The 20414-nt window shown below is 43.0% G+C and overlaps 1 protein-coding gene across 4 annotated transcripts in view; it reads left to right on the forward strand.

The window, feature by feature from the left end:
• TRAF5 (TNF receptor associated factor 5) overlaps window positions 1-20414 on the forward strand; it is a 53165-nt gene that overhangs the window by 18105 nt on the left and 14646 nt on the right. For 2 of the 4 annotated variants that reach the window (XM_019549438.1, XM_019549435.1), the window contains exons 2-5: window positions 7360-7497; window positions 8071-8295; window positions 17095-17152; window positions 19506-19607. In XM_019549438.1, coding sequence (XP_019404983.1) covers window positions 8081-8295; window positions 17095-17152; window positions 19506-19607 — 375 coding nt within the window. In that variant the 5' untranslated portion in view covers window positions 7360-7497; window positions 8071-8080. The remainder of the gene's footprint in view (window positions 1-7359; window positions 7498-8070; window positions 8296-17094; window positions 17153-19505; window positions 19608-20414) is intronic. The other 2 variants (XM_019549436.1, XM_019549437.1) reach the window with 1 other exon arrangement.

Genomic DNA, 20414 nt, shown 5'->3' on the forward strand with positions numbered 1-20414 from the left:
CCCTGCACAGCCCCTGGACCCAAGCCCTTTCCCTCCTGCCCACCCCCCACATAGACTTACTCATATCCAGCTGCTGGGGCTACTCCCACCACCCTGCCTCGCTGCATGTTGGACATGTGTGTACACGCACAGCTGCATGTGGTGCCCCTACCTCTATTCCCCATCCCCCTAGCGCCAAGTAGCTCCTTGCAGGCTGGAAGGCTGCCAGCCTGTGTTTTTCTCCTTTTGAAGGGGAAAATCTGCATTTTTCTCCTTTAAAGGGGGAAAAACGTGTTTTTTCTGCAGAAAACAGACAACCGGATCCCTGTTAATTAGACATCCAGAACCCTTCCTGACTTGGGGTGGGGAAGTCCTCAAAGGTGTGGGTATCCATACAAGTAAATCTTGTTGGTGTGTAATATTTTTTTTTTAAACTCCCAGGTTTTAAGAAACCAGGATTATCCAGCAGATGGTCACCTGTATTTTCAGATGATACAATATAATTTGTCATTATCTTTCATATATGTTTAATTATACACTGTAGTTCTTTAACCTCATTTACATTTCCTGTAAAATTTGCTGCTTCTGTAGCCTGTAGGTGCTGCATCTTATTGCTAAATAACGTACCTGGATTTTTTAGCTCATGAATATTACAGACAGACTATAAGGCAGTCTGAGTGGGTAACTCAATGCATGACACACACTGCCTTTTATTATATTCCCTGCTTCCAAACCACAGTGAACGAGCTGATTTTAGACACCTAAAGAATACTGGATTTTGTAAGACATTTTCCATTCTGACTAAAACAGGCCTACTGCACCACAAAGAAAGACAGCTTTCTGAGAGTCTCTTTGCTGCATCCAAGTAATTTAGTGACAAAGACAAATGTATAGAGTTAGGAAATCAGAGATGAGTTCAAATGTCTTCCTTACTGACTGCTGTTTAAACTTCTGTCACTTCAGAGTCCCTGAGATTGAGCAGCCATCCTGGAGCTCAGCTCTGCAAGGCAATCGAGCTTTAATCTCGCATTGTACAAACCGGTTGACAAAAGCTGCCCCCTGACAAGTGTTGAGAGGAGAACCTAGATTTCGGATAGAGTAGGCGCAAGACCTGTGCACTGAGCCACATTGCCTGTCAGATGGCATGCATCAGATACGTTTGAGTTGTTTCTCTTGAGTCTAGTTATTACATCATTCTATTAAAGTTCAGGGTAGAAACCAGGATTTCTGACATCCACTATTCTGCTGTTCTGTTGTATGGGTGAATTGCCTAACAAGTCCTGCTCCAGTGGCTGATCCTCAGAGAGCATAACAATTACTCTTGTTGCTGAAGAGGGGGAGTCCCTGTGCTGGGAATCTGAAGATCTGTATAGCAGGGTCTTAATGCCTGTATGTGGTGGGAAACTGGGAAAAAAAATATTCTTTTTTTAAATAGCATATTTAATGAGTAGATTTTTATATCAGGGGTTGCAACTTTTTTGGGCAGTGTCAAAAACGCCCACAACTTCAACTTGTAAGATATTGGCGTGCCAGGGGCAGATGGTGGGGGAGCCATAAAGGGCCTGATCCTTGTTGTGGTCATGTAGCCCTGGCCCCCCCCACTATCTACCCAGAGTCATGCATGCCAAGCAAAATGTCTTCAAGTGCCACACACTGGCACTCATGCCGGGGGTTACCTAATTATGTTTTACACCATGAAGGAAACATCCTTTTCAGTCTGGTTTGAGAGCTGAAAACACATTTGTCATTTATAATGCAACAAGCTACAAGCTTTCCACGCTGCTTTTGTGTATTGGATGTCCTTGCTGCTGGCGTTGCATGCTTACAGATGGGAAAGTGTACACAAATGGTTGACCTGTTTCAAGACTTTTAGTATGATGTCCACGTTTTAGTGAACAACATCTTTCTTATTAGTAGGGACCTCCTTAAATCGTGGTGAGGCAAAGGGCTTTTCATGGCTGTCTTGCTGTGAACAGAGCCAATTTTATGGTCATTTCACAGTGGTCCCTCCTCTCGGCCCTGATTAGTGAAGAGGTCCTTCCCCATGGCGTTGATTGGCAGAGAGGCCCTGGGGAGGAGGGACGAGGGGGTGGCTGCCATCTTTGCTGCCCTTTGTGCCACCCTGTCATCCAGCACCTTCCCGTCCTGGCAGCAAGAACCACTGGGGAGCTAGCATTTTATTTTTATTAAGGGTTTTTGTTGTTGCTGCTGATTAGGAAAACTGAATTAAGTAGGTCCCTACTTATTAGGTACTGTTACCACACTCTGCTCCTGACTTATTCTGTCTGCAGGTAGTATTTATGAATTAATAACATGTATTAAGTATAACAGAAGGTGTTTGATCCTTGTGCTAGTTCAGGGAGAGCATCCCTGTCATCTTACTGTTCTTTTCTGAAAATTTTTCTAATGGATTGTTTATCGTATAAACCAATTGTGTATCCTGTCTTTGCTGATCTTGGCCCTTCTGAGGGTGTGGGGGATGAGTTACTAAATGGAAATATGGAGGGGAGCAATGAGCATGCTAGTATTGTGTTATTACCAAGGTCTAATTATTCTGGTGCTTAGGGCACATTTATACATTGTGGTAGTGACATGCTATATCGCTATATGGCACGATGTAGCGATCAAGTGCATCTACACATGATCGGCAGCTACATTGCCATAGCAGAATGCTCCCCTGTTTTAGTTAACTGCTACAGTGATGTAGCAACAAAATCTAACCATCTGCCGTGTGCGCAGCTCAGTACGGGTGGTTACTGTGCCATGCTTTAGTACTTCCAAAAAAAAGTACTAAAGCATAATCCTGTACCAATGTCGTTGTATGGCAACATGTAGACACACCCATCATAGGGGGTGTAGACTTAATTTCTTACCCCACAATTCATTTTACAGTGTGGTGTCAATACATTAAGTTCACTCCACTGTTCAAAAAGTTCCCTGAAACAAGTCATTCTTTGACCTCTGGTTTGCTCTGGCCCTCAGAGTTTTTTATTTATTTCAAACATGTGCTTAGAGCAGCGGTTCTTAATCTCATTATGTATTTAATTACAGGGCTTACTCCTTGCAGAGGGAGCAGGCAGCAGGGGCAGGGGAATAGCTAGGCTGGGAGAGCCTGAGTCTGCTTTTATCTCCTTACACCTGAAGTCTGAGCCTGCCTTTATGTGCTTATCTCCTCACACCTCCAGTATCTCCTTACATGTTCTGAGGCACTTTTTAAAGGATCCCTGGGCACTCCAGTCTAGTACTTCTGTACCCTGGTTGAAAATCCATGGCTTAGAATGAAAGTCTGTTTGCAGTGTTGCTGTGCGACTGTCTTCTTTCTGACAAAACACTGCCACTATTCATTCTGAACTCCCCCCCCCCTTTTTTTAAACAGTACTGGAATTATTCTCTCCAATATTGCAGTACATGCAAAGGTAGCATCACTTTCCACTTTTAGCTGTTTAATGTGCAAAACTGTACAATATCCGTTTTGTTGGTTAGACTCAGCGTAAGCAGGAAATTGGTTCATTTAATCAGTGGTGCTCTTTTTATTGCAAAGCTGACTTTCCCATGTTTGTTTTATTTTTGTTTGAGTTCGGAAGAAATAGGCATTGAGTGCTTGAAGCAGGAAGTGGAATTGAGTTTCCACACCCTGGTCTGAGTCAGATCATTGGACATGCATGTTCTTTTAGAAATCATGTTCTACCTGCAATTGTTCCAATTATTAAACACAATGCAATCTTTAGCAGTAGATTTATCACAGAAGGTTAACAGACAGGTTAACCTGCTAACATAAAACACAAAACATTTATTTTTCAGGTGCTATCTAAAGCAGTTGGTGAGAAATTTGTCCTGAAGGAAGCTTATTCCATAACTCTGCTATAGCAGTTCCTCTGTTCTGCATTTATACATGTCTGAGGAATGAACATTAATTCAAAGACTTTTCTGAACTAATCGCATGGGGCTCAATGCATCGCTGGTGTAAAAGAGCAACTCACTGATGTCACTGAAGTGACTTATGACAGTGATTAATTTGCCTGTTAGGTTTATTTTGCTGGTAAGTACTGTGATCCTTTTGAGCTGTGTGAATATCAGAAGTTTACAGATACCAACTCTGATGGCAGATATCTGGGGAAAGATTAGCCAGGAGTGGAGGGCTGAAGTAGAAAATTCAAGGGTAACCCATTGGACAAAGAGTTATAGTTATGTGCTCCAAAGCTGTTTGCCCTTAAGACTGTATGTTTAACCCAGAAGAGCCAAAGGTAGCTCTGCTACTCATTCTGCCAGAGGGAAGGCAGATGGGAAGCTCTGGGTTTTTAAAAAAATGGACTTTCTTTCCTAAATGGTGAATGCTTTATCTGTACCAAATAACTAAGATTTCTATGTGAAATCTTAGCTGGTCATAACTTCCTCAATGAAAGAATTCTTATACTTGGGGATCTACGTAATTTGTGGTTTTCACAGAAACCAGAAAAATCAGCAGTATCGCAATTGTCAAGAAATATTCCATCTGCCATGATTTCCCACAAAATCAACCCAGAAAAACCTCCAGCGTATTTTTCATATAATACACCGTTTTAGAATCTCCCAATCCTTACTGTGACATTGAACTAACATGGCAGTCCCTGCAGCCACTGTCATGTGCTTGAGACTTACTGACTGTGTGATAATGGCCTCTCCCAATCTGAGGTGATTGCGGGGCCTCCAGGAAATACCCTTGAAATAATTGGCCCTTCATGCCGCAAACAAGCCATGAAAATGGCTTCATCTCACTGTGAGTTAAGTAGGTCTCTACTCATACTTAGCCTATTTTAATTTGTTTGCAAACATAACTGTTAACCTGCTGAATGGAGAAGCCTTCATGAAGGAAAGAAACCAAAAAAAATTAAATAATTTTCTGCTGTTATTTTCTACAAACTACATGCTATGTTATGAAAACAAAAACCGAAAAAAATTACATAACCCTCCTCAAAACTCCTTGTTTTGAGTTTAATCTTAGTGAATAGTTGGATTCCAGAAAGCACTGGATAGCCATATGGATAATGCAGATTAATAGACAACACAACATTTATTTTTCAGGTGCTAACTAAAGCAACTGGTGAGAAATTTGTCTTGAAGGAAGCTTATTCCATAACTGTCTACTATAGGAGTTCCTCTGTTCTGTATCTGTACATGTATGATGAATGACAGAAAAGCAAAATTGTTGCTAGCCAAATGCCAAAGAAATGGGAAGCCTATTTTCACCAGGGAAAGGGGCAGCTCTTTAAAAAAATATGAAGTGAGAAGAATGGAAAATTGCCTCCAGTTTAAGACAAAAGCCTTTTACCTTCAGAAACTGAACAGAGCAATTTGCAAATATAGCTTATATTTATAGTTTATAGCAGGTTTCATATACAGTATATATTATTTTTCTTTCTGGATTTACTACATAATAAATCTTTATGCTTATAATGGTGGTATTAAGATTTATATTCCTTAAGAGTTACAGCCAGGAGATGACATGATTCGATACACTTGAGAAAGTCTGACACTTTAAAGCTAGGGACAGACATTACACGCAAACTGATTTAAGTGATCAGAAACTGGTTTTAACCTGTAACAGAACATATGTTCACTACACACAAACCAATTTGAAAATGGCTGAAACCGGTTTGAGATAAACCTGGTTGAGTGTAGTATATCAAACTTAATTTATTTGGGGTCAAACTAGTTTATGCAATGCCTGTCCCAGACCTAAGAGGCCAGCAGGCTTATGTAAACGTGGTATATAAATATAACGTAGAAATCAGAAGTAGAGCACTGAACTGTAAAGAGAATCTAAATAATTACTCTAAAATTCATTTGTTTAATTATATGATTTCCATTTCCTTAGTCACCTACTCTTAATTTCCATTGGTAATTCCTTGCTTAGTGTGGGATTATAAACTTTTGGATAATTTTAGTTTATCTTCTGAATCTCAAGTGGCCAATGACATTTATTAGTCCCCGGTTTCCAATGGTAATAATAACATATTCACAAAAGAGTACCTTTTTCAAGTCAGAATTATGTTACTACATCATATTAGTTCTGATGTTTCATTTATTGGAGTAACAATCTAACCTCTGTTGAAATCAACTAGAAGATTCCCATTGACTTCAAAGAAGTTGGGTCAGGCCCTAACAAGAGGTGCTTTTTTTAACCAAGTAGAGAGCTTTGAAAATTCTGCAGGTTCATGCACACCAAAAAAAATACACTGATATTTTTCAGAGGTGGTGGCTAAGGAGTAGGATGATAAATATAGAAGAGAAATAGCCACCCCATAACAAAGACTTTATTTAAAAACAAATACTCTCAACATGGTGTGATAGCTAGAACCTGGGCTGAGTGTTTTTTACATTGTGAAGTACAACTTATCGTACTGTATGTCAGTGTTGCCCAGAAGGCAGTGTTGTAAATAAACAGTAAGCACTTTTAATTAACTCACGCCAAGGTGCATTATAGTAAAGTAATTTACTTTGTGCTGTGAGTAATGGGAGGTAATGAAAAATGGCCAGCAGTGCATTTTGTGAGTTGAACTTTTTATTTAAATATAAGTTGCTACGACAGGTGTGTTCTGCCTTTGCACATATTCCATAATTAAATTTGTTAACATATTGTAAGCAGGTGTGGGCTTCTCTCAGTGGGCCTTTGCTTCATAAGGAGCTCCTCAGTCAGTCCATGCAAGATGAAACAAAACCTTTAAACAAATAAAACAAGCAAACAAACCCTGTTGTCATGTCTCAGACACTGGGAGAGAATCCCGTGGCTCTGGCCCTAGCGCAGAGGTTTGGCCCCTCTATACAGTGAGTGGTTCAGGTCACCATTTGCCTCTGACTTACAACTGTTCCCTCACAGTTTGCTACCCTGCTGCTCTCTTCTTTGGGATTTGAAGCTCCCAGGGAGTCACTCCCTTGGCAGAAGCTCTGTCATAGCTGCAGCTACTCAACACGGCTGGCTGCCCCCTCTTAAGGGGGCAGTCCACCCTGTTACACCTATATTTAAGTTAACATCACTAATTAAGTCTCTGTACTGGTTAATGCATAGAACATGAAGAAAAGGAAATAAGCTGTTCTATGAATGTTAAGTTTTAAGAAATGAAAATTACACTGAATCCTGAAAAGGCATACAGTTATCAGTTGTGGACCAATTGTGAAAAAGTACTACTAGACTAGAGGACCAGTGACAGACTTCTGGTCTGATTATTTTGTGAACCAGCTAGGCGAGCAATGAATGAGGTTCTTCTTAGAGAACAGAGACTTCAGTCCTGTGGTTTATATGCTCCATTACGAGTTTTGGTAGGTCCAAAGAAACTTTTCACGTTTCTGATTACAATCATACTTTCTCTTCTCTTCCCCTCTCCCCCCCACCTTCCTTTTCAGGCAGGACTAATGCAGCCAATGACACATATAGCTATGTAAGATTTTGAAAACAGGATTCCTATTGGTATCGATTGATGATCTGTTGGAAGGGAAATATTAGATCTTAAGGCTTTGACCTCCGTCACACTTGAACTAAAGGTACAATCATCCTTTTTACTGTTTTTCATGTAATGGGCCTATGAACTGTAATTATGACTTCTTCTTTCTGAGCCAATGTAAACGAGTTCGTAATGATGTGCAGGCTCTTGTCATTTATCATAAGCCACTCTAAATCTTTTGAATAGTGCAAGATCTAAATAATAATAGGATCATCATGTAAGGAATTATGTAAACTTCAGAGGGCTGACTTACAGGACTGAATTTTTCTGTAGGTTATACTGAAGTGATATCCATACCAGTTTTGTTCAAGTAAGGATTTGTCACAAAATCTAGGAACAAGTAACCTCTTGTTGGGGAGAAATTTCAGGCAGCAAATCTTATTCCAAAATAAATGTTGGTGCTAGCCCTCTAATAAATCATTCAGTATTCTCTAGTGTCATGATATTCTTTGTTACTGCTGTTCACTAAGTAATAGTGTATTTGCATCTGAAATCAATGTCAAAGCCACAAATTTGAGCCTAAAAACATGTCCAAGTCCTGTAAAATGTAGCAGAGGTGTTTTTGCTGATCATTAATTAATTTAATAGGCAACTCCTGTATTTGGCTTTCCAGTTCAGCTTCCATGGCCTCTGAAGAATCTCCTGGTCATTCAGACATCTTTGCACGCCAGAATTCCACCAGTGGCATTTCTCTAGACTTTGAAGCTGACACTGACTACCAGTTTGTCGAAACCTTGGAAGATCGGTACAAATGTGCCTCTTGCCACCTAGTCCTTCATAATCCTCATCAAACAGGATGTGGTCACAGATTTTGCCAGCATTGTATTATTTCTCTGAAGTAAGTAGAAACTATATTCCTATCTATATTTTTTTTTCTTCAACAGTTAGTAGTGTAGTCTATATCTTGCATAAATCAATAGCAAATACCTCAGCGCTGCTAAGGACTTGATCCAAAGCCTGTGAAAGTCAATGGAAAAATTCTTACTGACATCAGTAGGTTTTTGCTTAATAACAAAACATCTGAACAGATCACATGAGATGGAATTGCAAATGTGTATGGTCTATGTTGGTGTACTGAGTTGATAATGCTAGCCTAAAACAGTAGTGCTCAACGTTTTAGCCCTGCAGACCATCTGAGTGGTGTGGGGTCAGTCTGTGGGGCAGATCCCTTGCGTGGTCAGTGCCCAGATCAGACTCCATGCCACCCCAACCCTGAATGTCTGATATAACATACAAGGCCATGTCTTCTGGCCCTCAGGGCTCCCTATTGGCCTGGAAATTTGGTAGCAGAGGAGTGACAACATTGCCACCCCTCATTCACTGCCAATTTTTCAACTTGTGAGGAGTCTGGCAGGCCAGTGACATGGCTCTGTGAGCTAGATCTAGCCCATTGGCTGGGAGTTAAACATCCTTCACCTAAAACACCACAACCTGGTGATAGTCATTGATTAGGCTGTGAGGAGGATTAAAAAGATGCTGCAGATTCTCTGAACCAAATGGCTTGTTAGTGCTCTGAGGCCATCTCTAAATCTAAAAACTCTATCAATCTAATAAAATGAATCAAGAAACATAAACAAATAGTTTGAACCATTTTAACTACACCAGGTTTAACTTGTGTCTATAGACACCATCTTACCTCCATGGGAGACGTAACAAAAAGCACCTTTGTTGCAGTCAGTTGCATCTAGTAAGTAGTCTCCTTGTAACTGGTTCCCATACTGTGTTCAGACTCACCTGTGGCTCAAAATAGTCACTTTTGCACTGCATGGCCACTACCTGAATAGGTTCTGGAAGGATACTTGGCTCCTTTTCTAGTGCACATGGTTTACCCCAGGAAATTATGTCAATATTTTTATCTTGAAAAATTGTAGACAGTTTTGGTCACTAATGCAGGTGGACTGGATTTAGCAGGCTATCCCCCATAGCCAGTGTCATCGCCAGCTGTCTCAACTTTGTCTTGCCACTTGGTCTTGATGAGCAAGGTCACAAGTTAAACTTTCCTTGCAGAAGAAGTTCTACTGTAGAGAGTGTGGAATAAGCTACACTTTTTTTGTGTTTTAGAGTGATCATTCCACAGAAGGTTGGTAGGGGCCAACCTTTTTTTTGGCAGGTGTGCCAAAAATTAGTCTCTGCCCAATCTGCTACTCTGCTTGCAGCTCTCTGCTCTGTTCCTTGCCTGATCTCTTGCTCTGCTGTCTGTTTCCTGCCTTATCTGCTTCTGTGCTAAGGGTCACCTCCTTGATCTACTGCATGCCACACACACAAGCTGCCCATGCCACTTGTGATGCTCATGCTCTAGGTTAGCCACCCATGGTTTACAGGCTGGATTTAGTTTTCAGTCCACTGTTGCTAATAAGCTAGATTGTCTACCTGAAGGCATAAATGATTAGTCAGTGAGAAGATGATTACCTCTGTCAGGAAGTGTCATGCTACCATCATGAGTGCCTGGGCACTAACCATGAGAAACATGGCTAATTAAAAGATAAGGTCTGTGATGCTCTGTAATTTGCCAGTACTAAAGGAGGGCAAGCTCATTATCCTGGACAATTTTGATGCTTGTATTGGAGCAGACCATCAAACATAGTATTATTGGCAATGTAACAGGATGGGGTAGTTGGGGTCGCTGTGATCTCCCCTAAGGCCTACTTACCGTGCCAAGCTAGCCTAAAGGGCACCCTCAATTCTCGCCGACCACGTCTTTGATGGAAAATATATAATAGGGAGGCTGTCTTTCTGTCCTCTTGAACACAGTTTCTTGCTGTACACTGGCCCCAGGGCTCCTGAATCCCTTGAGGGCCCTGTTCTGTATTGGGTGTTTTGAGGCACCCTAGCTTTATGGGCTATGCATGGCTCTAGCCACACCTTTACCACGCTCCGAGCCTCGCAGATGCAACTGATGTTCTTTGGTCTCGCCCTGCGCCTTCACTGGCGCTCGGGCTCTCCACAGCCCAGTCTCGCCCTGCGCCTTCACTGGTGCTCGGGCTCTCCTCAGCACTCTGCCACCCCTCCACACCCCCGGGCTTCTCGCTGCCCCCCGCCCCCCACTCTGGGGCTGGGATCCCCACACTGCCGTGGGTCCCCTATGAGGCCTCCTCCATAGCCTTCCCCAAACCACTGGTAAAAACAGCAAACCAAAACACAAGCCCCTGGGCTATAACATAAATTCTAGCTGCCCGGGTATAACACTATTTCAGCCACACCCGGGGTGTTCCATCTTTCACCGGTCTCAGGGGCTGTACCTACAGTCAGGCTTCTCCCCTTTGCTTACTCTGGGACTGTTCCTTCCCCCTTGGCTGCTGGCAGGGAACTCCTCTTCTGGCCTCGGGCCTGGGTTTATATGGGCCTAGGGCCCTGCCGCCTCTGGCCAGCTGACCAGGTGCAGGTGTGGCCAATTCCCTCATTAGCTAGTTGTCCCAGCAACCTGCACCTGGGTTCTTATCTCTGCTCCAAGAGTAGCAGGCACCTTAGTGCCCTGCTACAGGCAAATTCTATTGTATATTATTATACTCTTGGTTTATTGGCAAACATGGCATCAGAAAGTGCAGCACCACTGGCTAAACACATTCCATTGCACAGTTGTACCATTAAAAACACCATCTTTTAGCTGCCAAATTAGAACAGTATTTCCTGGATGTACCTGTGGTTCAATCAGTGGCATTTGATTGACTACATAAGAGCTGTCCAGCTGGCAGCCATTTATGACCACCTGGCTGCCACTTCCTCCATCACTCTGGCTGCAGCAGCAGCCAGGGACTTTAAGCTACCCCTCCCTCCTTTGGCTTCTACTTCCTTCCCCCATCCTAGAGGTCAGGGCAGCGCAGCTTGTGGTGTTGGGGAACTCCATGGCCCAGAGCATTCACAATGTGTGGTGCAGCAGGAAAAGCCCCTGGCTGGGGAACTGAGCATGTGGGATGAGGCACCCATGCAGTGTCCATCCTGGATTTCATATATTTCATAGACGTTAGGGCTGGAAGGGACCTTGGAAGATCGAGTCCAGCCCATAGCCCCAGGGGCAAGAAGTCAGCTGGGGTCACAGAATGCCAGCAAGATAAACATCCAGTTAACTCTTAAAGGAGTCCAGAGTAGGTGCTTGCACCACCTCTGGCGGCAGTCTGTTCCAGGTCTTGGGGACTCAGACAGTAAAGAAGTTCTTCCTTATGTCCAGCGTGAAATGGTCTTGGAGGAGTTTGTAACTGTTTGACCTTGTCATCCCCTGGGGCATTTTGGTGAATAGGCGTTCTCCCAGATCCTGATGTACACCCCTTATATACTTATAAGCAGCCACCAGGTCCCCCCTGAGCCTGCGCTTTTCCAGGCTGAAGAGTCCCATAGCTCTCAGCCTCTCATCATAAGGCCTGTTTTCCTGTCCTCTGATCATGTGCGTAGCTCTTCTCTGGACTCTCTCAAGCTTTTCCACATCCTTTTTTCTGTGGAGCCCAGAATTGGATGTAGTACTCCATCTGCAGCCTCACCAAGGCTGAGTACAGCGGGAGGATGATATCCTGGGATTTGCTAGAGAAGCATCTATGGATGCAAGCCAGAGTTTTGCTTGCTTTGCTGGCTGCAGCATCACATTGGTGGCTCATATTTATCTTGTGGTCAGTCATGACCCCCAAGTCTCTTTTGACTGTGGTGCTAGCAAGCGTAGTATTGTCAAGCCTATAAGCATGCTGCGGGTTTTTCTTCCCAAGGTGGAGTACCTGGCATTTTTTGGTGTTGAAGGCCATCAGGTTTTCGTCCACCAGTTTTGCCAAGCTTGTCACGGTCGGCCTGGATGACCATCACTGGTGTGGCCCATACAGCAAGTGACCCTGCCCCCCCCACCCCCCAACAGCTGCTGAGAAGTTGGAGAGCTCTAGATTACATCATTGTCAAGCAAAGTGTTGTAAATGATGCTAGGAACACTCGGTCCATGAAAGGAGCTAATTGCTGTACAGACCATTGTCTTCATTTTACAAAGCTCTGCTAAACTGCCCAAGCTAAGTACAGCAAAAGCTGTGTTATCCAGCATCCAGGGGGAATGTGCAATGTCAGTTAATCAAAACTGCCAGTTATCTGATAGGCGTCTGTTTAGGCCACCTCCTGTTCAGGCCACCGTCCCTCCCGCCACATTCAGTGCATCATTGTGCCGGGGGACAGAGAGGGGGGCCCAAAGAGAAATGATGAGTAGCAAGGAGGGAATTTTAATTGAAAGTTTACTATGCCCATATCAGTGTGTGCTGGGGGATGAGGAGGGGGGCCCCACACAGGCTGCTTTGCCCCAGGCCGTGGGACTCAGTGAAACAGGAAGTGCCACAGCGGGGCTTCCTGTTTTGCTTTTGTTGCATTGATCAACATGCTGGTTAATAGAGCATGCCGGTTAGTAAAGTGCTGGATAGCACATCTTTTACTGTATCGGTATATCACAGACTGATTCTGTAAAAGAGGAGCTCTATAAAGCTGTGGAAAGGAAGCTTAAATATCATTAGTGCAACGTCTGGACATACTGAAGGTTATTGAAGTGCTTGTGAATCTGCTTTGAACACTCCTGGTTCAACAGTCCAAAAACATTAAGACTGGTTCAAAGAAAAGGTTGAGGATATAGAGACAGTTTGATGGGAAACCCTGGTGACTGGTTGCAGGGGCTTTCTGTCATGCAGCCGTGCCCCTCACCACCAGTTGCTGGAGATGAGTGGGGCCATTAGGCCATACACAGCCCTCGCAGCCAGTCAGTGGTGGGGGGGAGTAGCAGCCATCTTGCCATGCCAGCGGCTATACCCTCCACCTGGCAGGCTGCACAGCCAGGCTGCAGCAGCCACAAGGACTGCTGCCTTCTCAGAGGAGGCCAGCATTTTACTGTTGATAAGTGTTAGGTTTTGTTGGGGGTTTTCAGGAAGCCTGTGGTTTTTATTGCAGAGCCCACCCAAAGTTGCACTTTGTGTGAAAATCACAAAATCATAATTTTGGTAGGTCCTTACCTATGAGTTGAGCTGGAAACATGTTTCTGATTGAAAAGAAGCAGTCTGGAACAGTAGTCTGAGGACTTTAAAATCTGCTTAATAAGGAATTCAGCATTAGTAAGGAGGCTATTGATCAACTAGCTCAGTATGCCATCAATGAATACTTGCCACTGAACCTATCACCTTATAGGCTGAAAAAGCAATTGCATTGCTTTCAAGTGACAGAGCTGACAGGTAGTATTTAATCCCCCCAAAGCTCTTTCACTTGATGTGGCATAAAGGAGTGCTCCCCCAAGAATACCAAGAGGCTTCTCTTGTTCATATATCCAGAAGGGTAATCATTCTTTATGTGATAGTCATCAGGAAACCTCTGTATTGGTGATTGCCTCAGGACCCTTGCAAGAATCATACTTAGCTGTTTTACCTGCCATATTGGTAAGAACATGTTGCCTGATAGGCCATGTGGTTTCAGAGAAGGGGTAGGAACAACCCGTGTGATCTTTGCTGAGCGGCAAATGTAAGAGAAATTTGGAGAGCATAATACTGATCTCTACTCTGCTTTTGTTGATCTCTCAAAGTCATATGACATTGTTAGTACAGAAGGCCTGTTAAAGCTTGTGAGTTTACCTGATTTGACTGGGTGATTTCATGATAGGATGATAACAAGAGGGATGGAAGATGGGAATGTCTCCCATCCACTTCCAGTAATACAGTGTAAAGCATTAGATGTGTTCCTATACCTGTGCTAATTAATGTCTTGCTTGCTTGCCTCTTTGTGATCTTTATACGTGGATAGTCAGGTTAAGTTTAGGACTGAGGAAAAGCTGTTTAATCCTAAGCAAGCAAAAGCAAGATTCTGAAGTGTGTCCAGGATGTTGTGCCGTGTTTGCCCATTCTTGAGGAGATAAGCAAGTTACAGTGGAATCTGGATCAGGTGAATCACACTTAGTTGGGAGCAGGTTGCAAAATTAAAGATGAGCTCTACTTCAAAGGGTGATGCTTCTCTGATCAGCTGGAGTGTTTCAATGGCCCCACATGGCTAATCAGAGAAGTGGTGCCCTTTGAAATAAAATAGCAGGAAAGGCTGATGCGTCTCGGTGGTCCTGCACAGCTGTTTGCTGCAGCTCTATACAGCACCAGTTAATTTTCAACCCCTCACACTCATAGGAGCATAGAAACTTGGCCGTATGAAGTATGAGTTCTGCTTTATTGTGGATCCCTTTGCAACTTCATGTTTGCATTTTGGCTGGAAGGTTAGCTTTAAAAAAGACAGGCTCTCCACCTGCCTGCTGCTAAGCCATCCATAGCACCAGTTTTCACCGCTGGAGGGCATGTACTGTAGATCAGTGTTTCTCAACCTTTTTCGTTCTGGGGCCCATTTGCCAAGATCAATGGCTTGTCCTGACCCTGCCAGTACCTGAGCCACAATCCCCTGCTGCCACACCTCATCCCCAAGCCACAGTCCCCTGCCCCCCACCTCTGCCTCGCTGGAGAGGGCCCCCAGCTGCCTCTGTCCTGCTTGGGCTGGAGCACGAGCAGTGAGTATGGGCCCCTGCATGTATGCCACTGGCCTAGACATGCGAAGGACCTCCCCTGCTTCCTTCACCTGCTGAAGGGCCAGGCACTCTCTCCTTCCCCCCCCACTCCCCCTGCCCTGCCACAGCCCTAGGCCTGGCCACAGTCCCTAGCACACACACAGACACATACATGCATGCTGCCTCCTCCTCCCCCCGCCCTCCAAACAGTCCCCTGGACTTCCATCCCCTGATCCCCATACACTTACCTGCATCCAGCACTTGGGGCTGCTCCTGTGATCTGGCCTCTTTGTGTGCTGGCCATGTGCATCTGCATGCACAGATGCATGTGTGCCGGCTACCACCAGTAATCCCAAGCAGCGCTTGCAGGCTGAAATGCTGCCAGTCTGCACTGTGAAACCTGTGCTTTTGCAGGCTTTTCTGGGAATTCCTTGTTACCCTTTCAAATATTCTTGCAACCCTCTGATTGAGAGACACTGCTGTAGACAAATTCACCTACATGGGTAGCACAGGCTCATGCAGAATTGGTAACAATGATGAAATATCCACTGTAACCCCTAAAGCTAGCACAGCATTTGGAGAATTTTGTGAATGGCCTTGGGATAGGAGAGGCAAAGCTTTGTAGACAATGCTGACAAATCTACAAGGCAGTAGTTCTTCTCCCTCCTTATTGTATGCCTGTAAATCATAGACAACTCACAGCCATCTTGTCAAGAATCTGAACCATCTCCATTTGTCTGATAAAACTAATGAAGATAGATGGGCAGGTAGAATCCCAAATGCTGAAGTCCTTCACTGAGTCAGTACATCAAGTATTATGAACTTTAGATGTTTCCTATTTCATTCTCTCTCTCATCTTTTTTAATAGCCTATCAGTCATTTTTGCCCTTCCTTTTTGGCTTTTCTGATTATATTTTGAGATAGTAAAGCACATCTTCAAGGTCCTGGATGGGGATGGGAAAGCTTGGACGTAGGCAGCAGTTAATCTTTTCACATATGTTGTGAGCTTTTCCAGCTATGACATTTCTTGTCAGCAGCAAGTAGTCACAGGGTGACAAAGCCTTATCAATTGAAAAACAATCCATTAATAGGACAAATTCTGCTCTCTGCTAAGTACTTGCAGAATCTTGCGCAATCTGCCCACAAATCGTCAGGCAGAATTTAGCTTCGTAATGCGTAAGACTGTTAGTTTTCAAAGTGCTATTCACTTGTCGTTTGACCTTCCCAACAACCCTCTGACAAGAAAGTTATTGGGGAGTCATGTACTTTCCTTAATTTACTTTTACAAGAAATCAAGGACATGATCTGTAGGTGATTCGTAAGGGAAAATACCGCCGTGGAGTGGGCACAATGGGTCAGATATAACTTGGTGTAACTTAGTCAATTCATCTGTTCAAATGAATAGTCTAAAGGAGTTTAAACATATTTCCTCAGAAATTCCATAGTAGCAACAGGAATATGTTATTGTCTGTACCTAGAACTACTTCTTATAATTGGTTTGAATTGGCTGACTGCAGAACAGTTTAGAAAAGAAAATGTTGACGGAAAAAAAAGAGATCAGCTTCTTTTTAGTACAGATCATCTTTATTGTATTTTATTGTTGGGCCATTAAGTAAAGCAATTTTTTAATATAACCTGCCCCTACCCAAAATACTCAGGTTACTTTTTCCCATGTTGCCAACATACTTTTTTTTTTTTTTTTTTTTTTAAATGGTGTTTGGATGCCTGGCTAGTCTAGTGTACTGTGATGTTTTCCATCCAAGTGTTCTGTTCATATAATTATTAATCATTCTCTCATGTATATCATTCTTTGTTCAGTAAGTTAAGGAGTAAATTCTGCTTTGGAGTGTGTGCATGCAGCATAATTTAACTTTAATGAGAACAAAGGTATTTATTAAGGAGCAGACTCTGATCCTAAAATCAGGCCTTGTCTACACTGTTAGGTTTTTCCAGCAAAATGATGAATGCTGTGTGTTGCATTGATTTTTTTTTTTTTTTTTTTTTTAAATCTTTTCTTTTCTTCCCTCTCTTGACCTTGAAGCATCTAATATTGGCCAAACTAGAGACAGGATAATGAATGTGATGGTCTGATCCAGTATGACCTAAGCATAGGTAGAAGAAATGAAACATTCTTGGAATTAAATTTTGTCTCTCTCAATCTAGAGACCGGAGTGCAGTGCCCATCTGTCCTGTAGACAAAGAAATCATAAAAATGCACGAGGTAAGGAGAGGAATCTTTCTTATCGTTATAGTTGCTTGGGGAGTCAGCATGTGGTGGTGGGATGAGAACCTTCATGAGAAAAACAAGCTAATCCAAACTATATCTACACTACAACAGGCTTTACTTAGTTGTTACCACACAGGAAAGAGATCTGGAAGTCATTGTGGACAGTTTGCTAAAAATGGCAGCTCCGTGTTCAGCAGGCTTCAAAAAGGCCAAATGTTAGGAGTTATTAAGAAGAGAATTGTAATCAAAACAAAATACCATTGGCTGCTGGCAGACACAGGGAGAAAAAATAGTTATTTACTTTAAACTTGGCACGATCCTCCACCAAGCCCAACACATGCCCAAAAGAAGCAGTGCCTTAGTTGCACCTGGCTTTCTCAGCATTTGTAGAAATTGAACACTTTAGTTGGGCTTTTTTGGCACTTTTATGTAATAGCTGATTGACTCAGCATTACCTAAAAGCTCTGAAAGGCTCTGCTGAAGCATGCAGTCTTTACAGATGCTGTGGAGCCAGGTTGAAGTAATGCACAGCTGCTTCTGGTACAATTCATTTCTTTTTTTTTTTTTCACCACGTCCATCAGCACCCATTATGCCTCTCTATAAAACCATGATGTTTCCACGCTTTGAGTATCGTGTCCAGTTTTGGTCCCCACACCTCCAAAAGGTTATAAAAGAACTAGAGAAGGTACAGAGAAGAGCAACAGGGATGATTTAGTGGTAGAGATTAGCTTCCATATGAGGAGATACTAAAGAGCCTTGGCCTGGTCAGTTTAGAAAGGAGGTGCTGGGGAGGGGGGCATGGTAAGGTTTTACAGAATACTAAGTGGTAAAGAGAGAGAAAGTAAATAGGGATTTATTAGTTACTGTCTCTCATAATACAAGAACTAGGGGTCACAAAATGAAACCAGCGGTTAGTAAGTTTAAAACTAAAAGAAGAAAGTTTTTTCACACAGAGAGTAATTAAAGCATGGAACCCATTGCCACCAGACATTGTGGAACCTGACAGTTTAACCAGATTCAAAAAGGGATTGGACAAATTCTTGGAAGAAAGATACATCAGTAGCTATTGAACACGGGAGTTAAGGGTACAGACTGAATCGGAACTTCCTGGACCTTAAATGCTGGAGGCTGCAAATGGAAGAGGAGAGAGACCCTGGTCGTAGCCGGTTCACTCTCCCTTTCAGCATCCGCTCTCTGCCACTGTTGGCACAGATTACTGGGCAAGATGAACCTATGGTCTGTGGTAAATGGCAGTTTTTATGTTCTCATGGCACAGCCACCTTCATCTCTGGAGTCCATGTGCAAGGAGATGATGTGCTTAGCATTTCACCAATTAGAATACAGGGACCAATAGCTGGAGTTTTTGCACTGCCCATCTTAGCTTTATTTTTAAACAATTCAATTGGATTTGTTCTTTATTGGGGATACATTGATACGGGCCCTTTGACTACAAGCTGGGTGCAGCCTCAGTGGTTATGAACTGTATATACAGTGGATGTTGGAGTGCTTGCCTGTTAATCCCAATTCTGACTTCTGGCTGCTATTTGTTTATATAATCTGTAATTGATTAACCCTGCAAACTTCACTTTTTGGTATCCTTTTGGACGAAATAATATCATCCCCTAGCTATTTGGTAAGCCGCTTTTTATTTAATCCTAGTCTCCCACTTGGGGGCCCAGCATGTGAGCATCAACAACCTTAACCCACCTGATTTTCTCTGGACATATTTCCCTGTGAATTTTTCCCTCTTTCCTTCCCAAGACAAGAACTTTAGTATCTGAATTCACCCAGCATTTCATGGGTGTTTGATTTGTATGATGGCATTTACCATTTTAATTCAAGGAATGTACTCCCTTCTTCTGTGTGCACAAGTTGTAGTGTGTGCACAAGCACTGATACAGTATACAGTTTCTGAACAGATCATACAATAGTAATACTTTGTGCCTGTTATAGGCCTCCTTATTTGAAGGTTTCAAAAGAACGCTGATTTTATACTCTGAGTGTAATGTAAATTTAAAAGCATTTCCTCTATCACACTTATAGCCCAGTGCATTTCCTAGAATGAAAAGTCAAGGTTAGTCTTACACCCAGGTAGGTAATAGGCACAGTGCATAATCTGTGAAGTCAGTGGGGTTTCTTTTTCATGGCTGAAAGGTTTCTTCTGAGTCTTCTGCTGTTAGCAGAGATTTCCTTTTAGCCCCTATTTTTAATATGTGCATTCATCATGACATTGCATAGAATCCCACTAGCAACTGGAGCACGTACCACTTTGATGCATTACTGTCCTCGGTGTTCTTAGTAGGATCATATTATGTACTGTGTTAATGGTGGTTGCTTCCTTTGCAGGTATTCAAAGACAATTGCTGCAAAAGAGAAGTTCTCAACTTGCAAGTATTTTGCAAAAATGTTCCTGATTGCAATTCAAAAATAATTTTAGGACGATATCGGGTTAGTATAATTATCTTTATGTATCATCTCAAATTCTAAAGTCTCAGAGCCTCCAACTCTGTCAGAAGTCAAATTACTCTCTCCCATTTAAACAGGCCTATTACAGCACAGACCTTATTGTAATTGCAGCCAAGCATGAGTACATACTTGAGCCAGCCTGTTCAGTGTACAACTGTATATAACTTAATATTACATTGAAAATATTACTATTTTGTCCCAATTTTCTACATATTCAGTTTGTTTAATGAGGATTCTGTGACGCAAAGCCTTTTCTGCCGTTACGGCATAAAGATCTTGCTGCAGATTTAGTTAAAAAAGTACAAGATGGATTATGTTCAGGTTTTCCTTAGGACTATGAGAGAGGGGAAAAAATTGTAGTTTAGAAACAAAGAGGGAGACTCAAGCACTTACAGCATCTCTCACTGTGGAATATATGACGGGTGTCAAAAATATGGCTTGCAGGCTGGATTTGACTGATGGAGCCCCATCATCAGGCCCATACTGCTGTCCCTGGGTCTGAGTTGACCCACATGCCACCAGACGAGCCTTGAATGCAGGGCTTGGGATGTGCATTACACATGACTCCCACTCCAGCTAGTATGAGATCTGCACCACATGTGTAATGTGGATCCTAGGGCAGGTGCTACAGGTGCTGAATCCAGCATGGTGGGGGGACAAGGGGGTCTGTGGTCCCACTCTGGCTGATGCACTGGCCTTGTACCACTCACCTGGCCCACGGGTCCAGACGACTCACACTCCTGTTCTACCTGGACAAAGAAAGACAGCAGGTTCTTGCCAGCATGTACT

The sequence above is a fragment of the Crocodylus porosus genome, unplaced genomic scaffold (assembly GCF_001723895.1).
Source record: "Crocodylus porosus isolate Cpor-Errol unplaced genomic scaffold, CroPor_comp1, whole genome shotgun sequence".
Classification (NCBI taxonomy): domain Eukaryota; kingdom Metazoa; phylum Chordata; order Crocodylia; family Crocodylidae; genus Crocodylus; species Crocodylus porosus.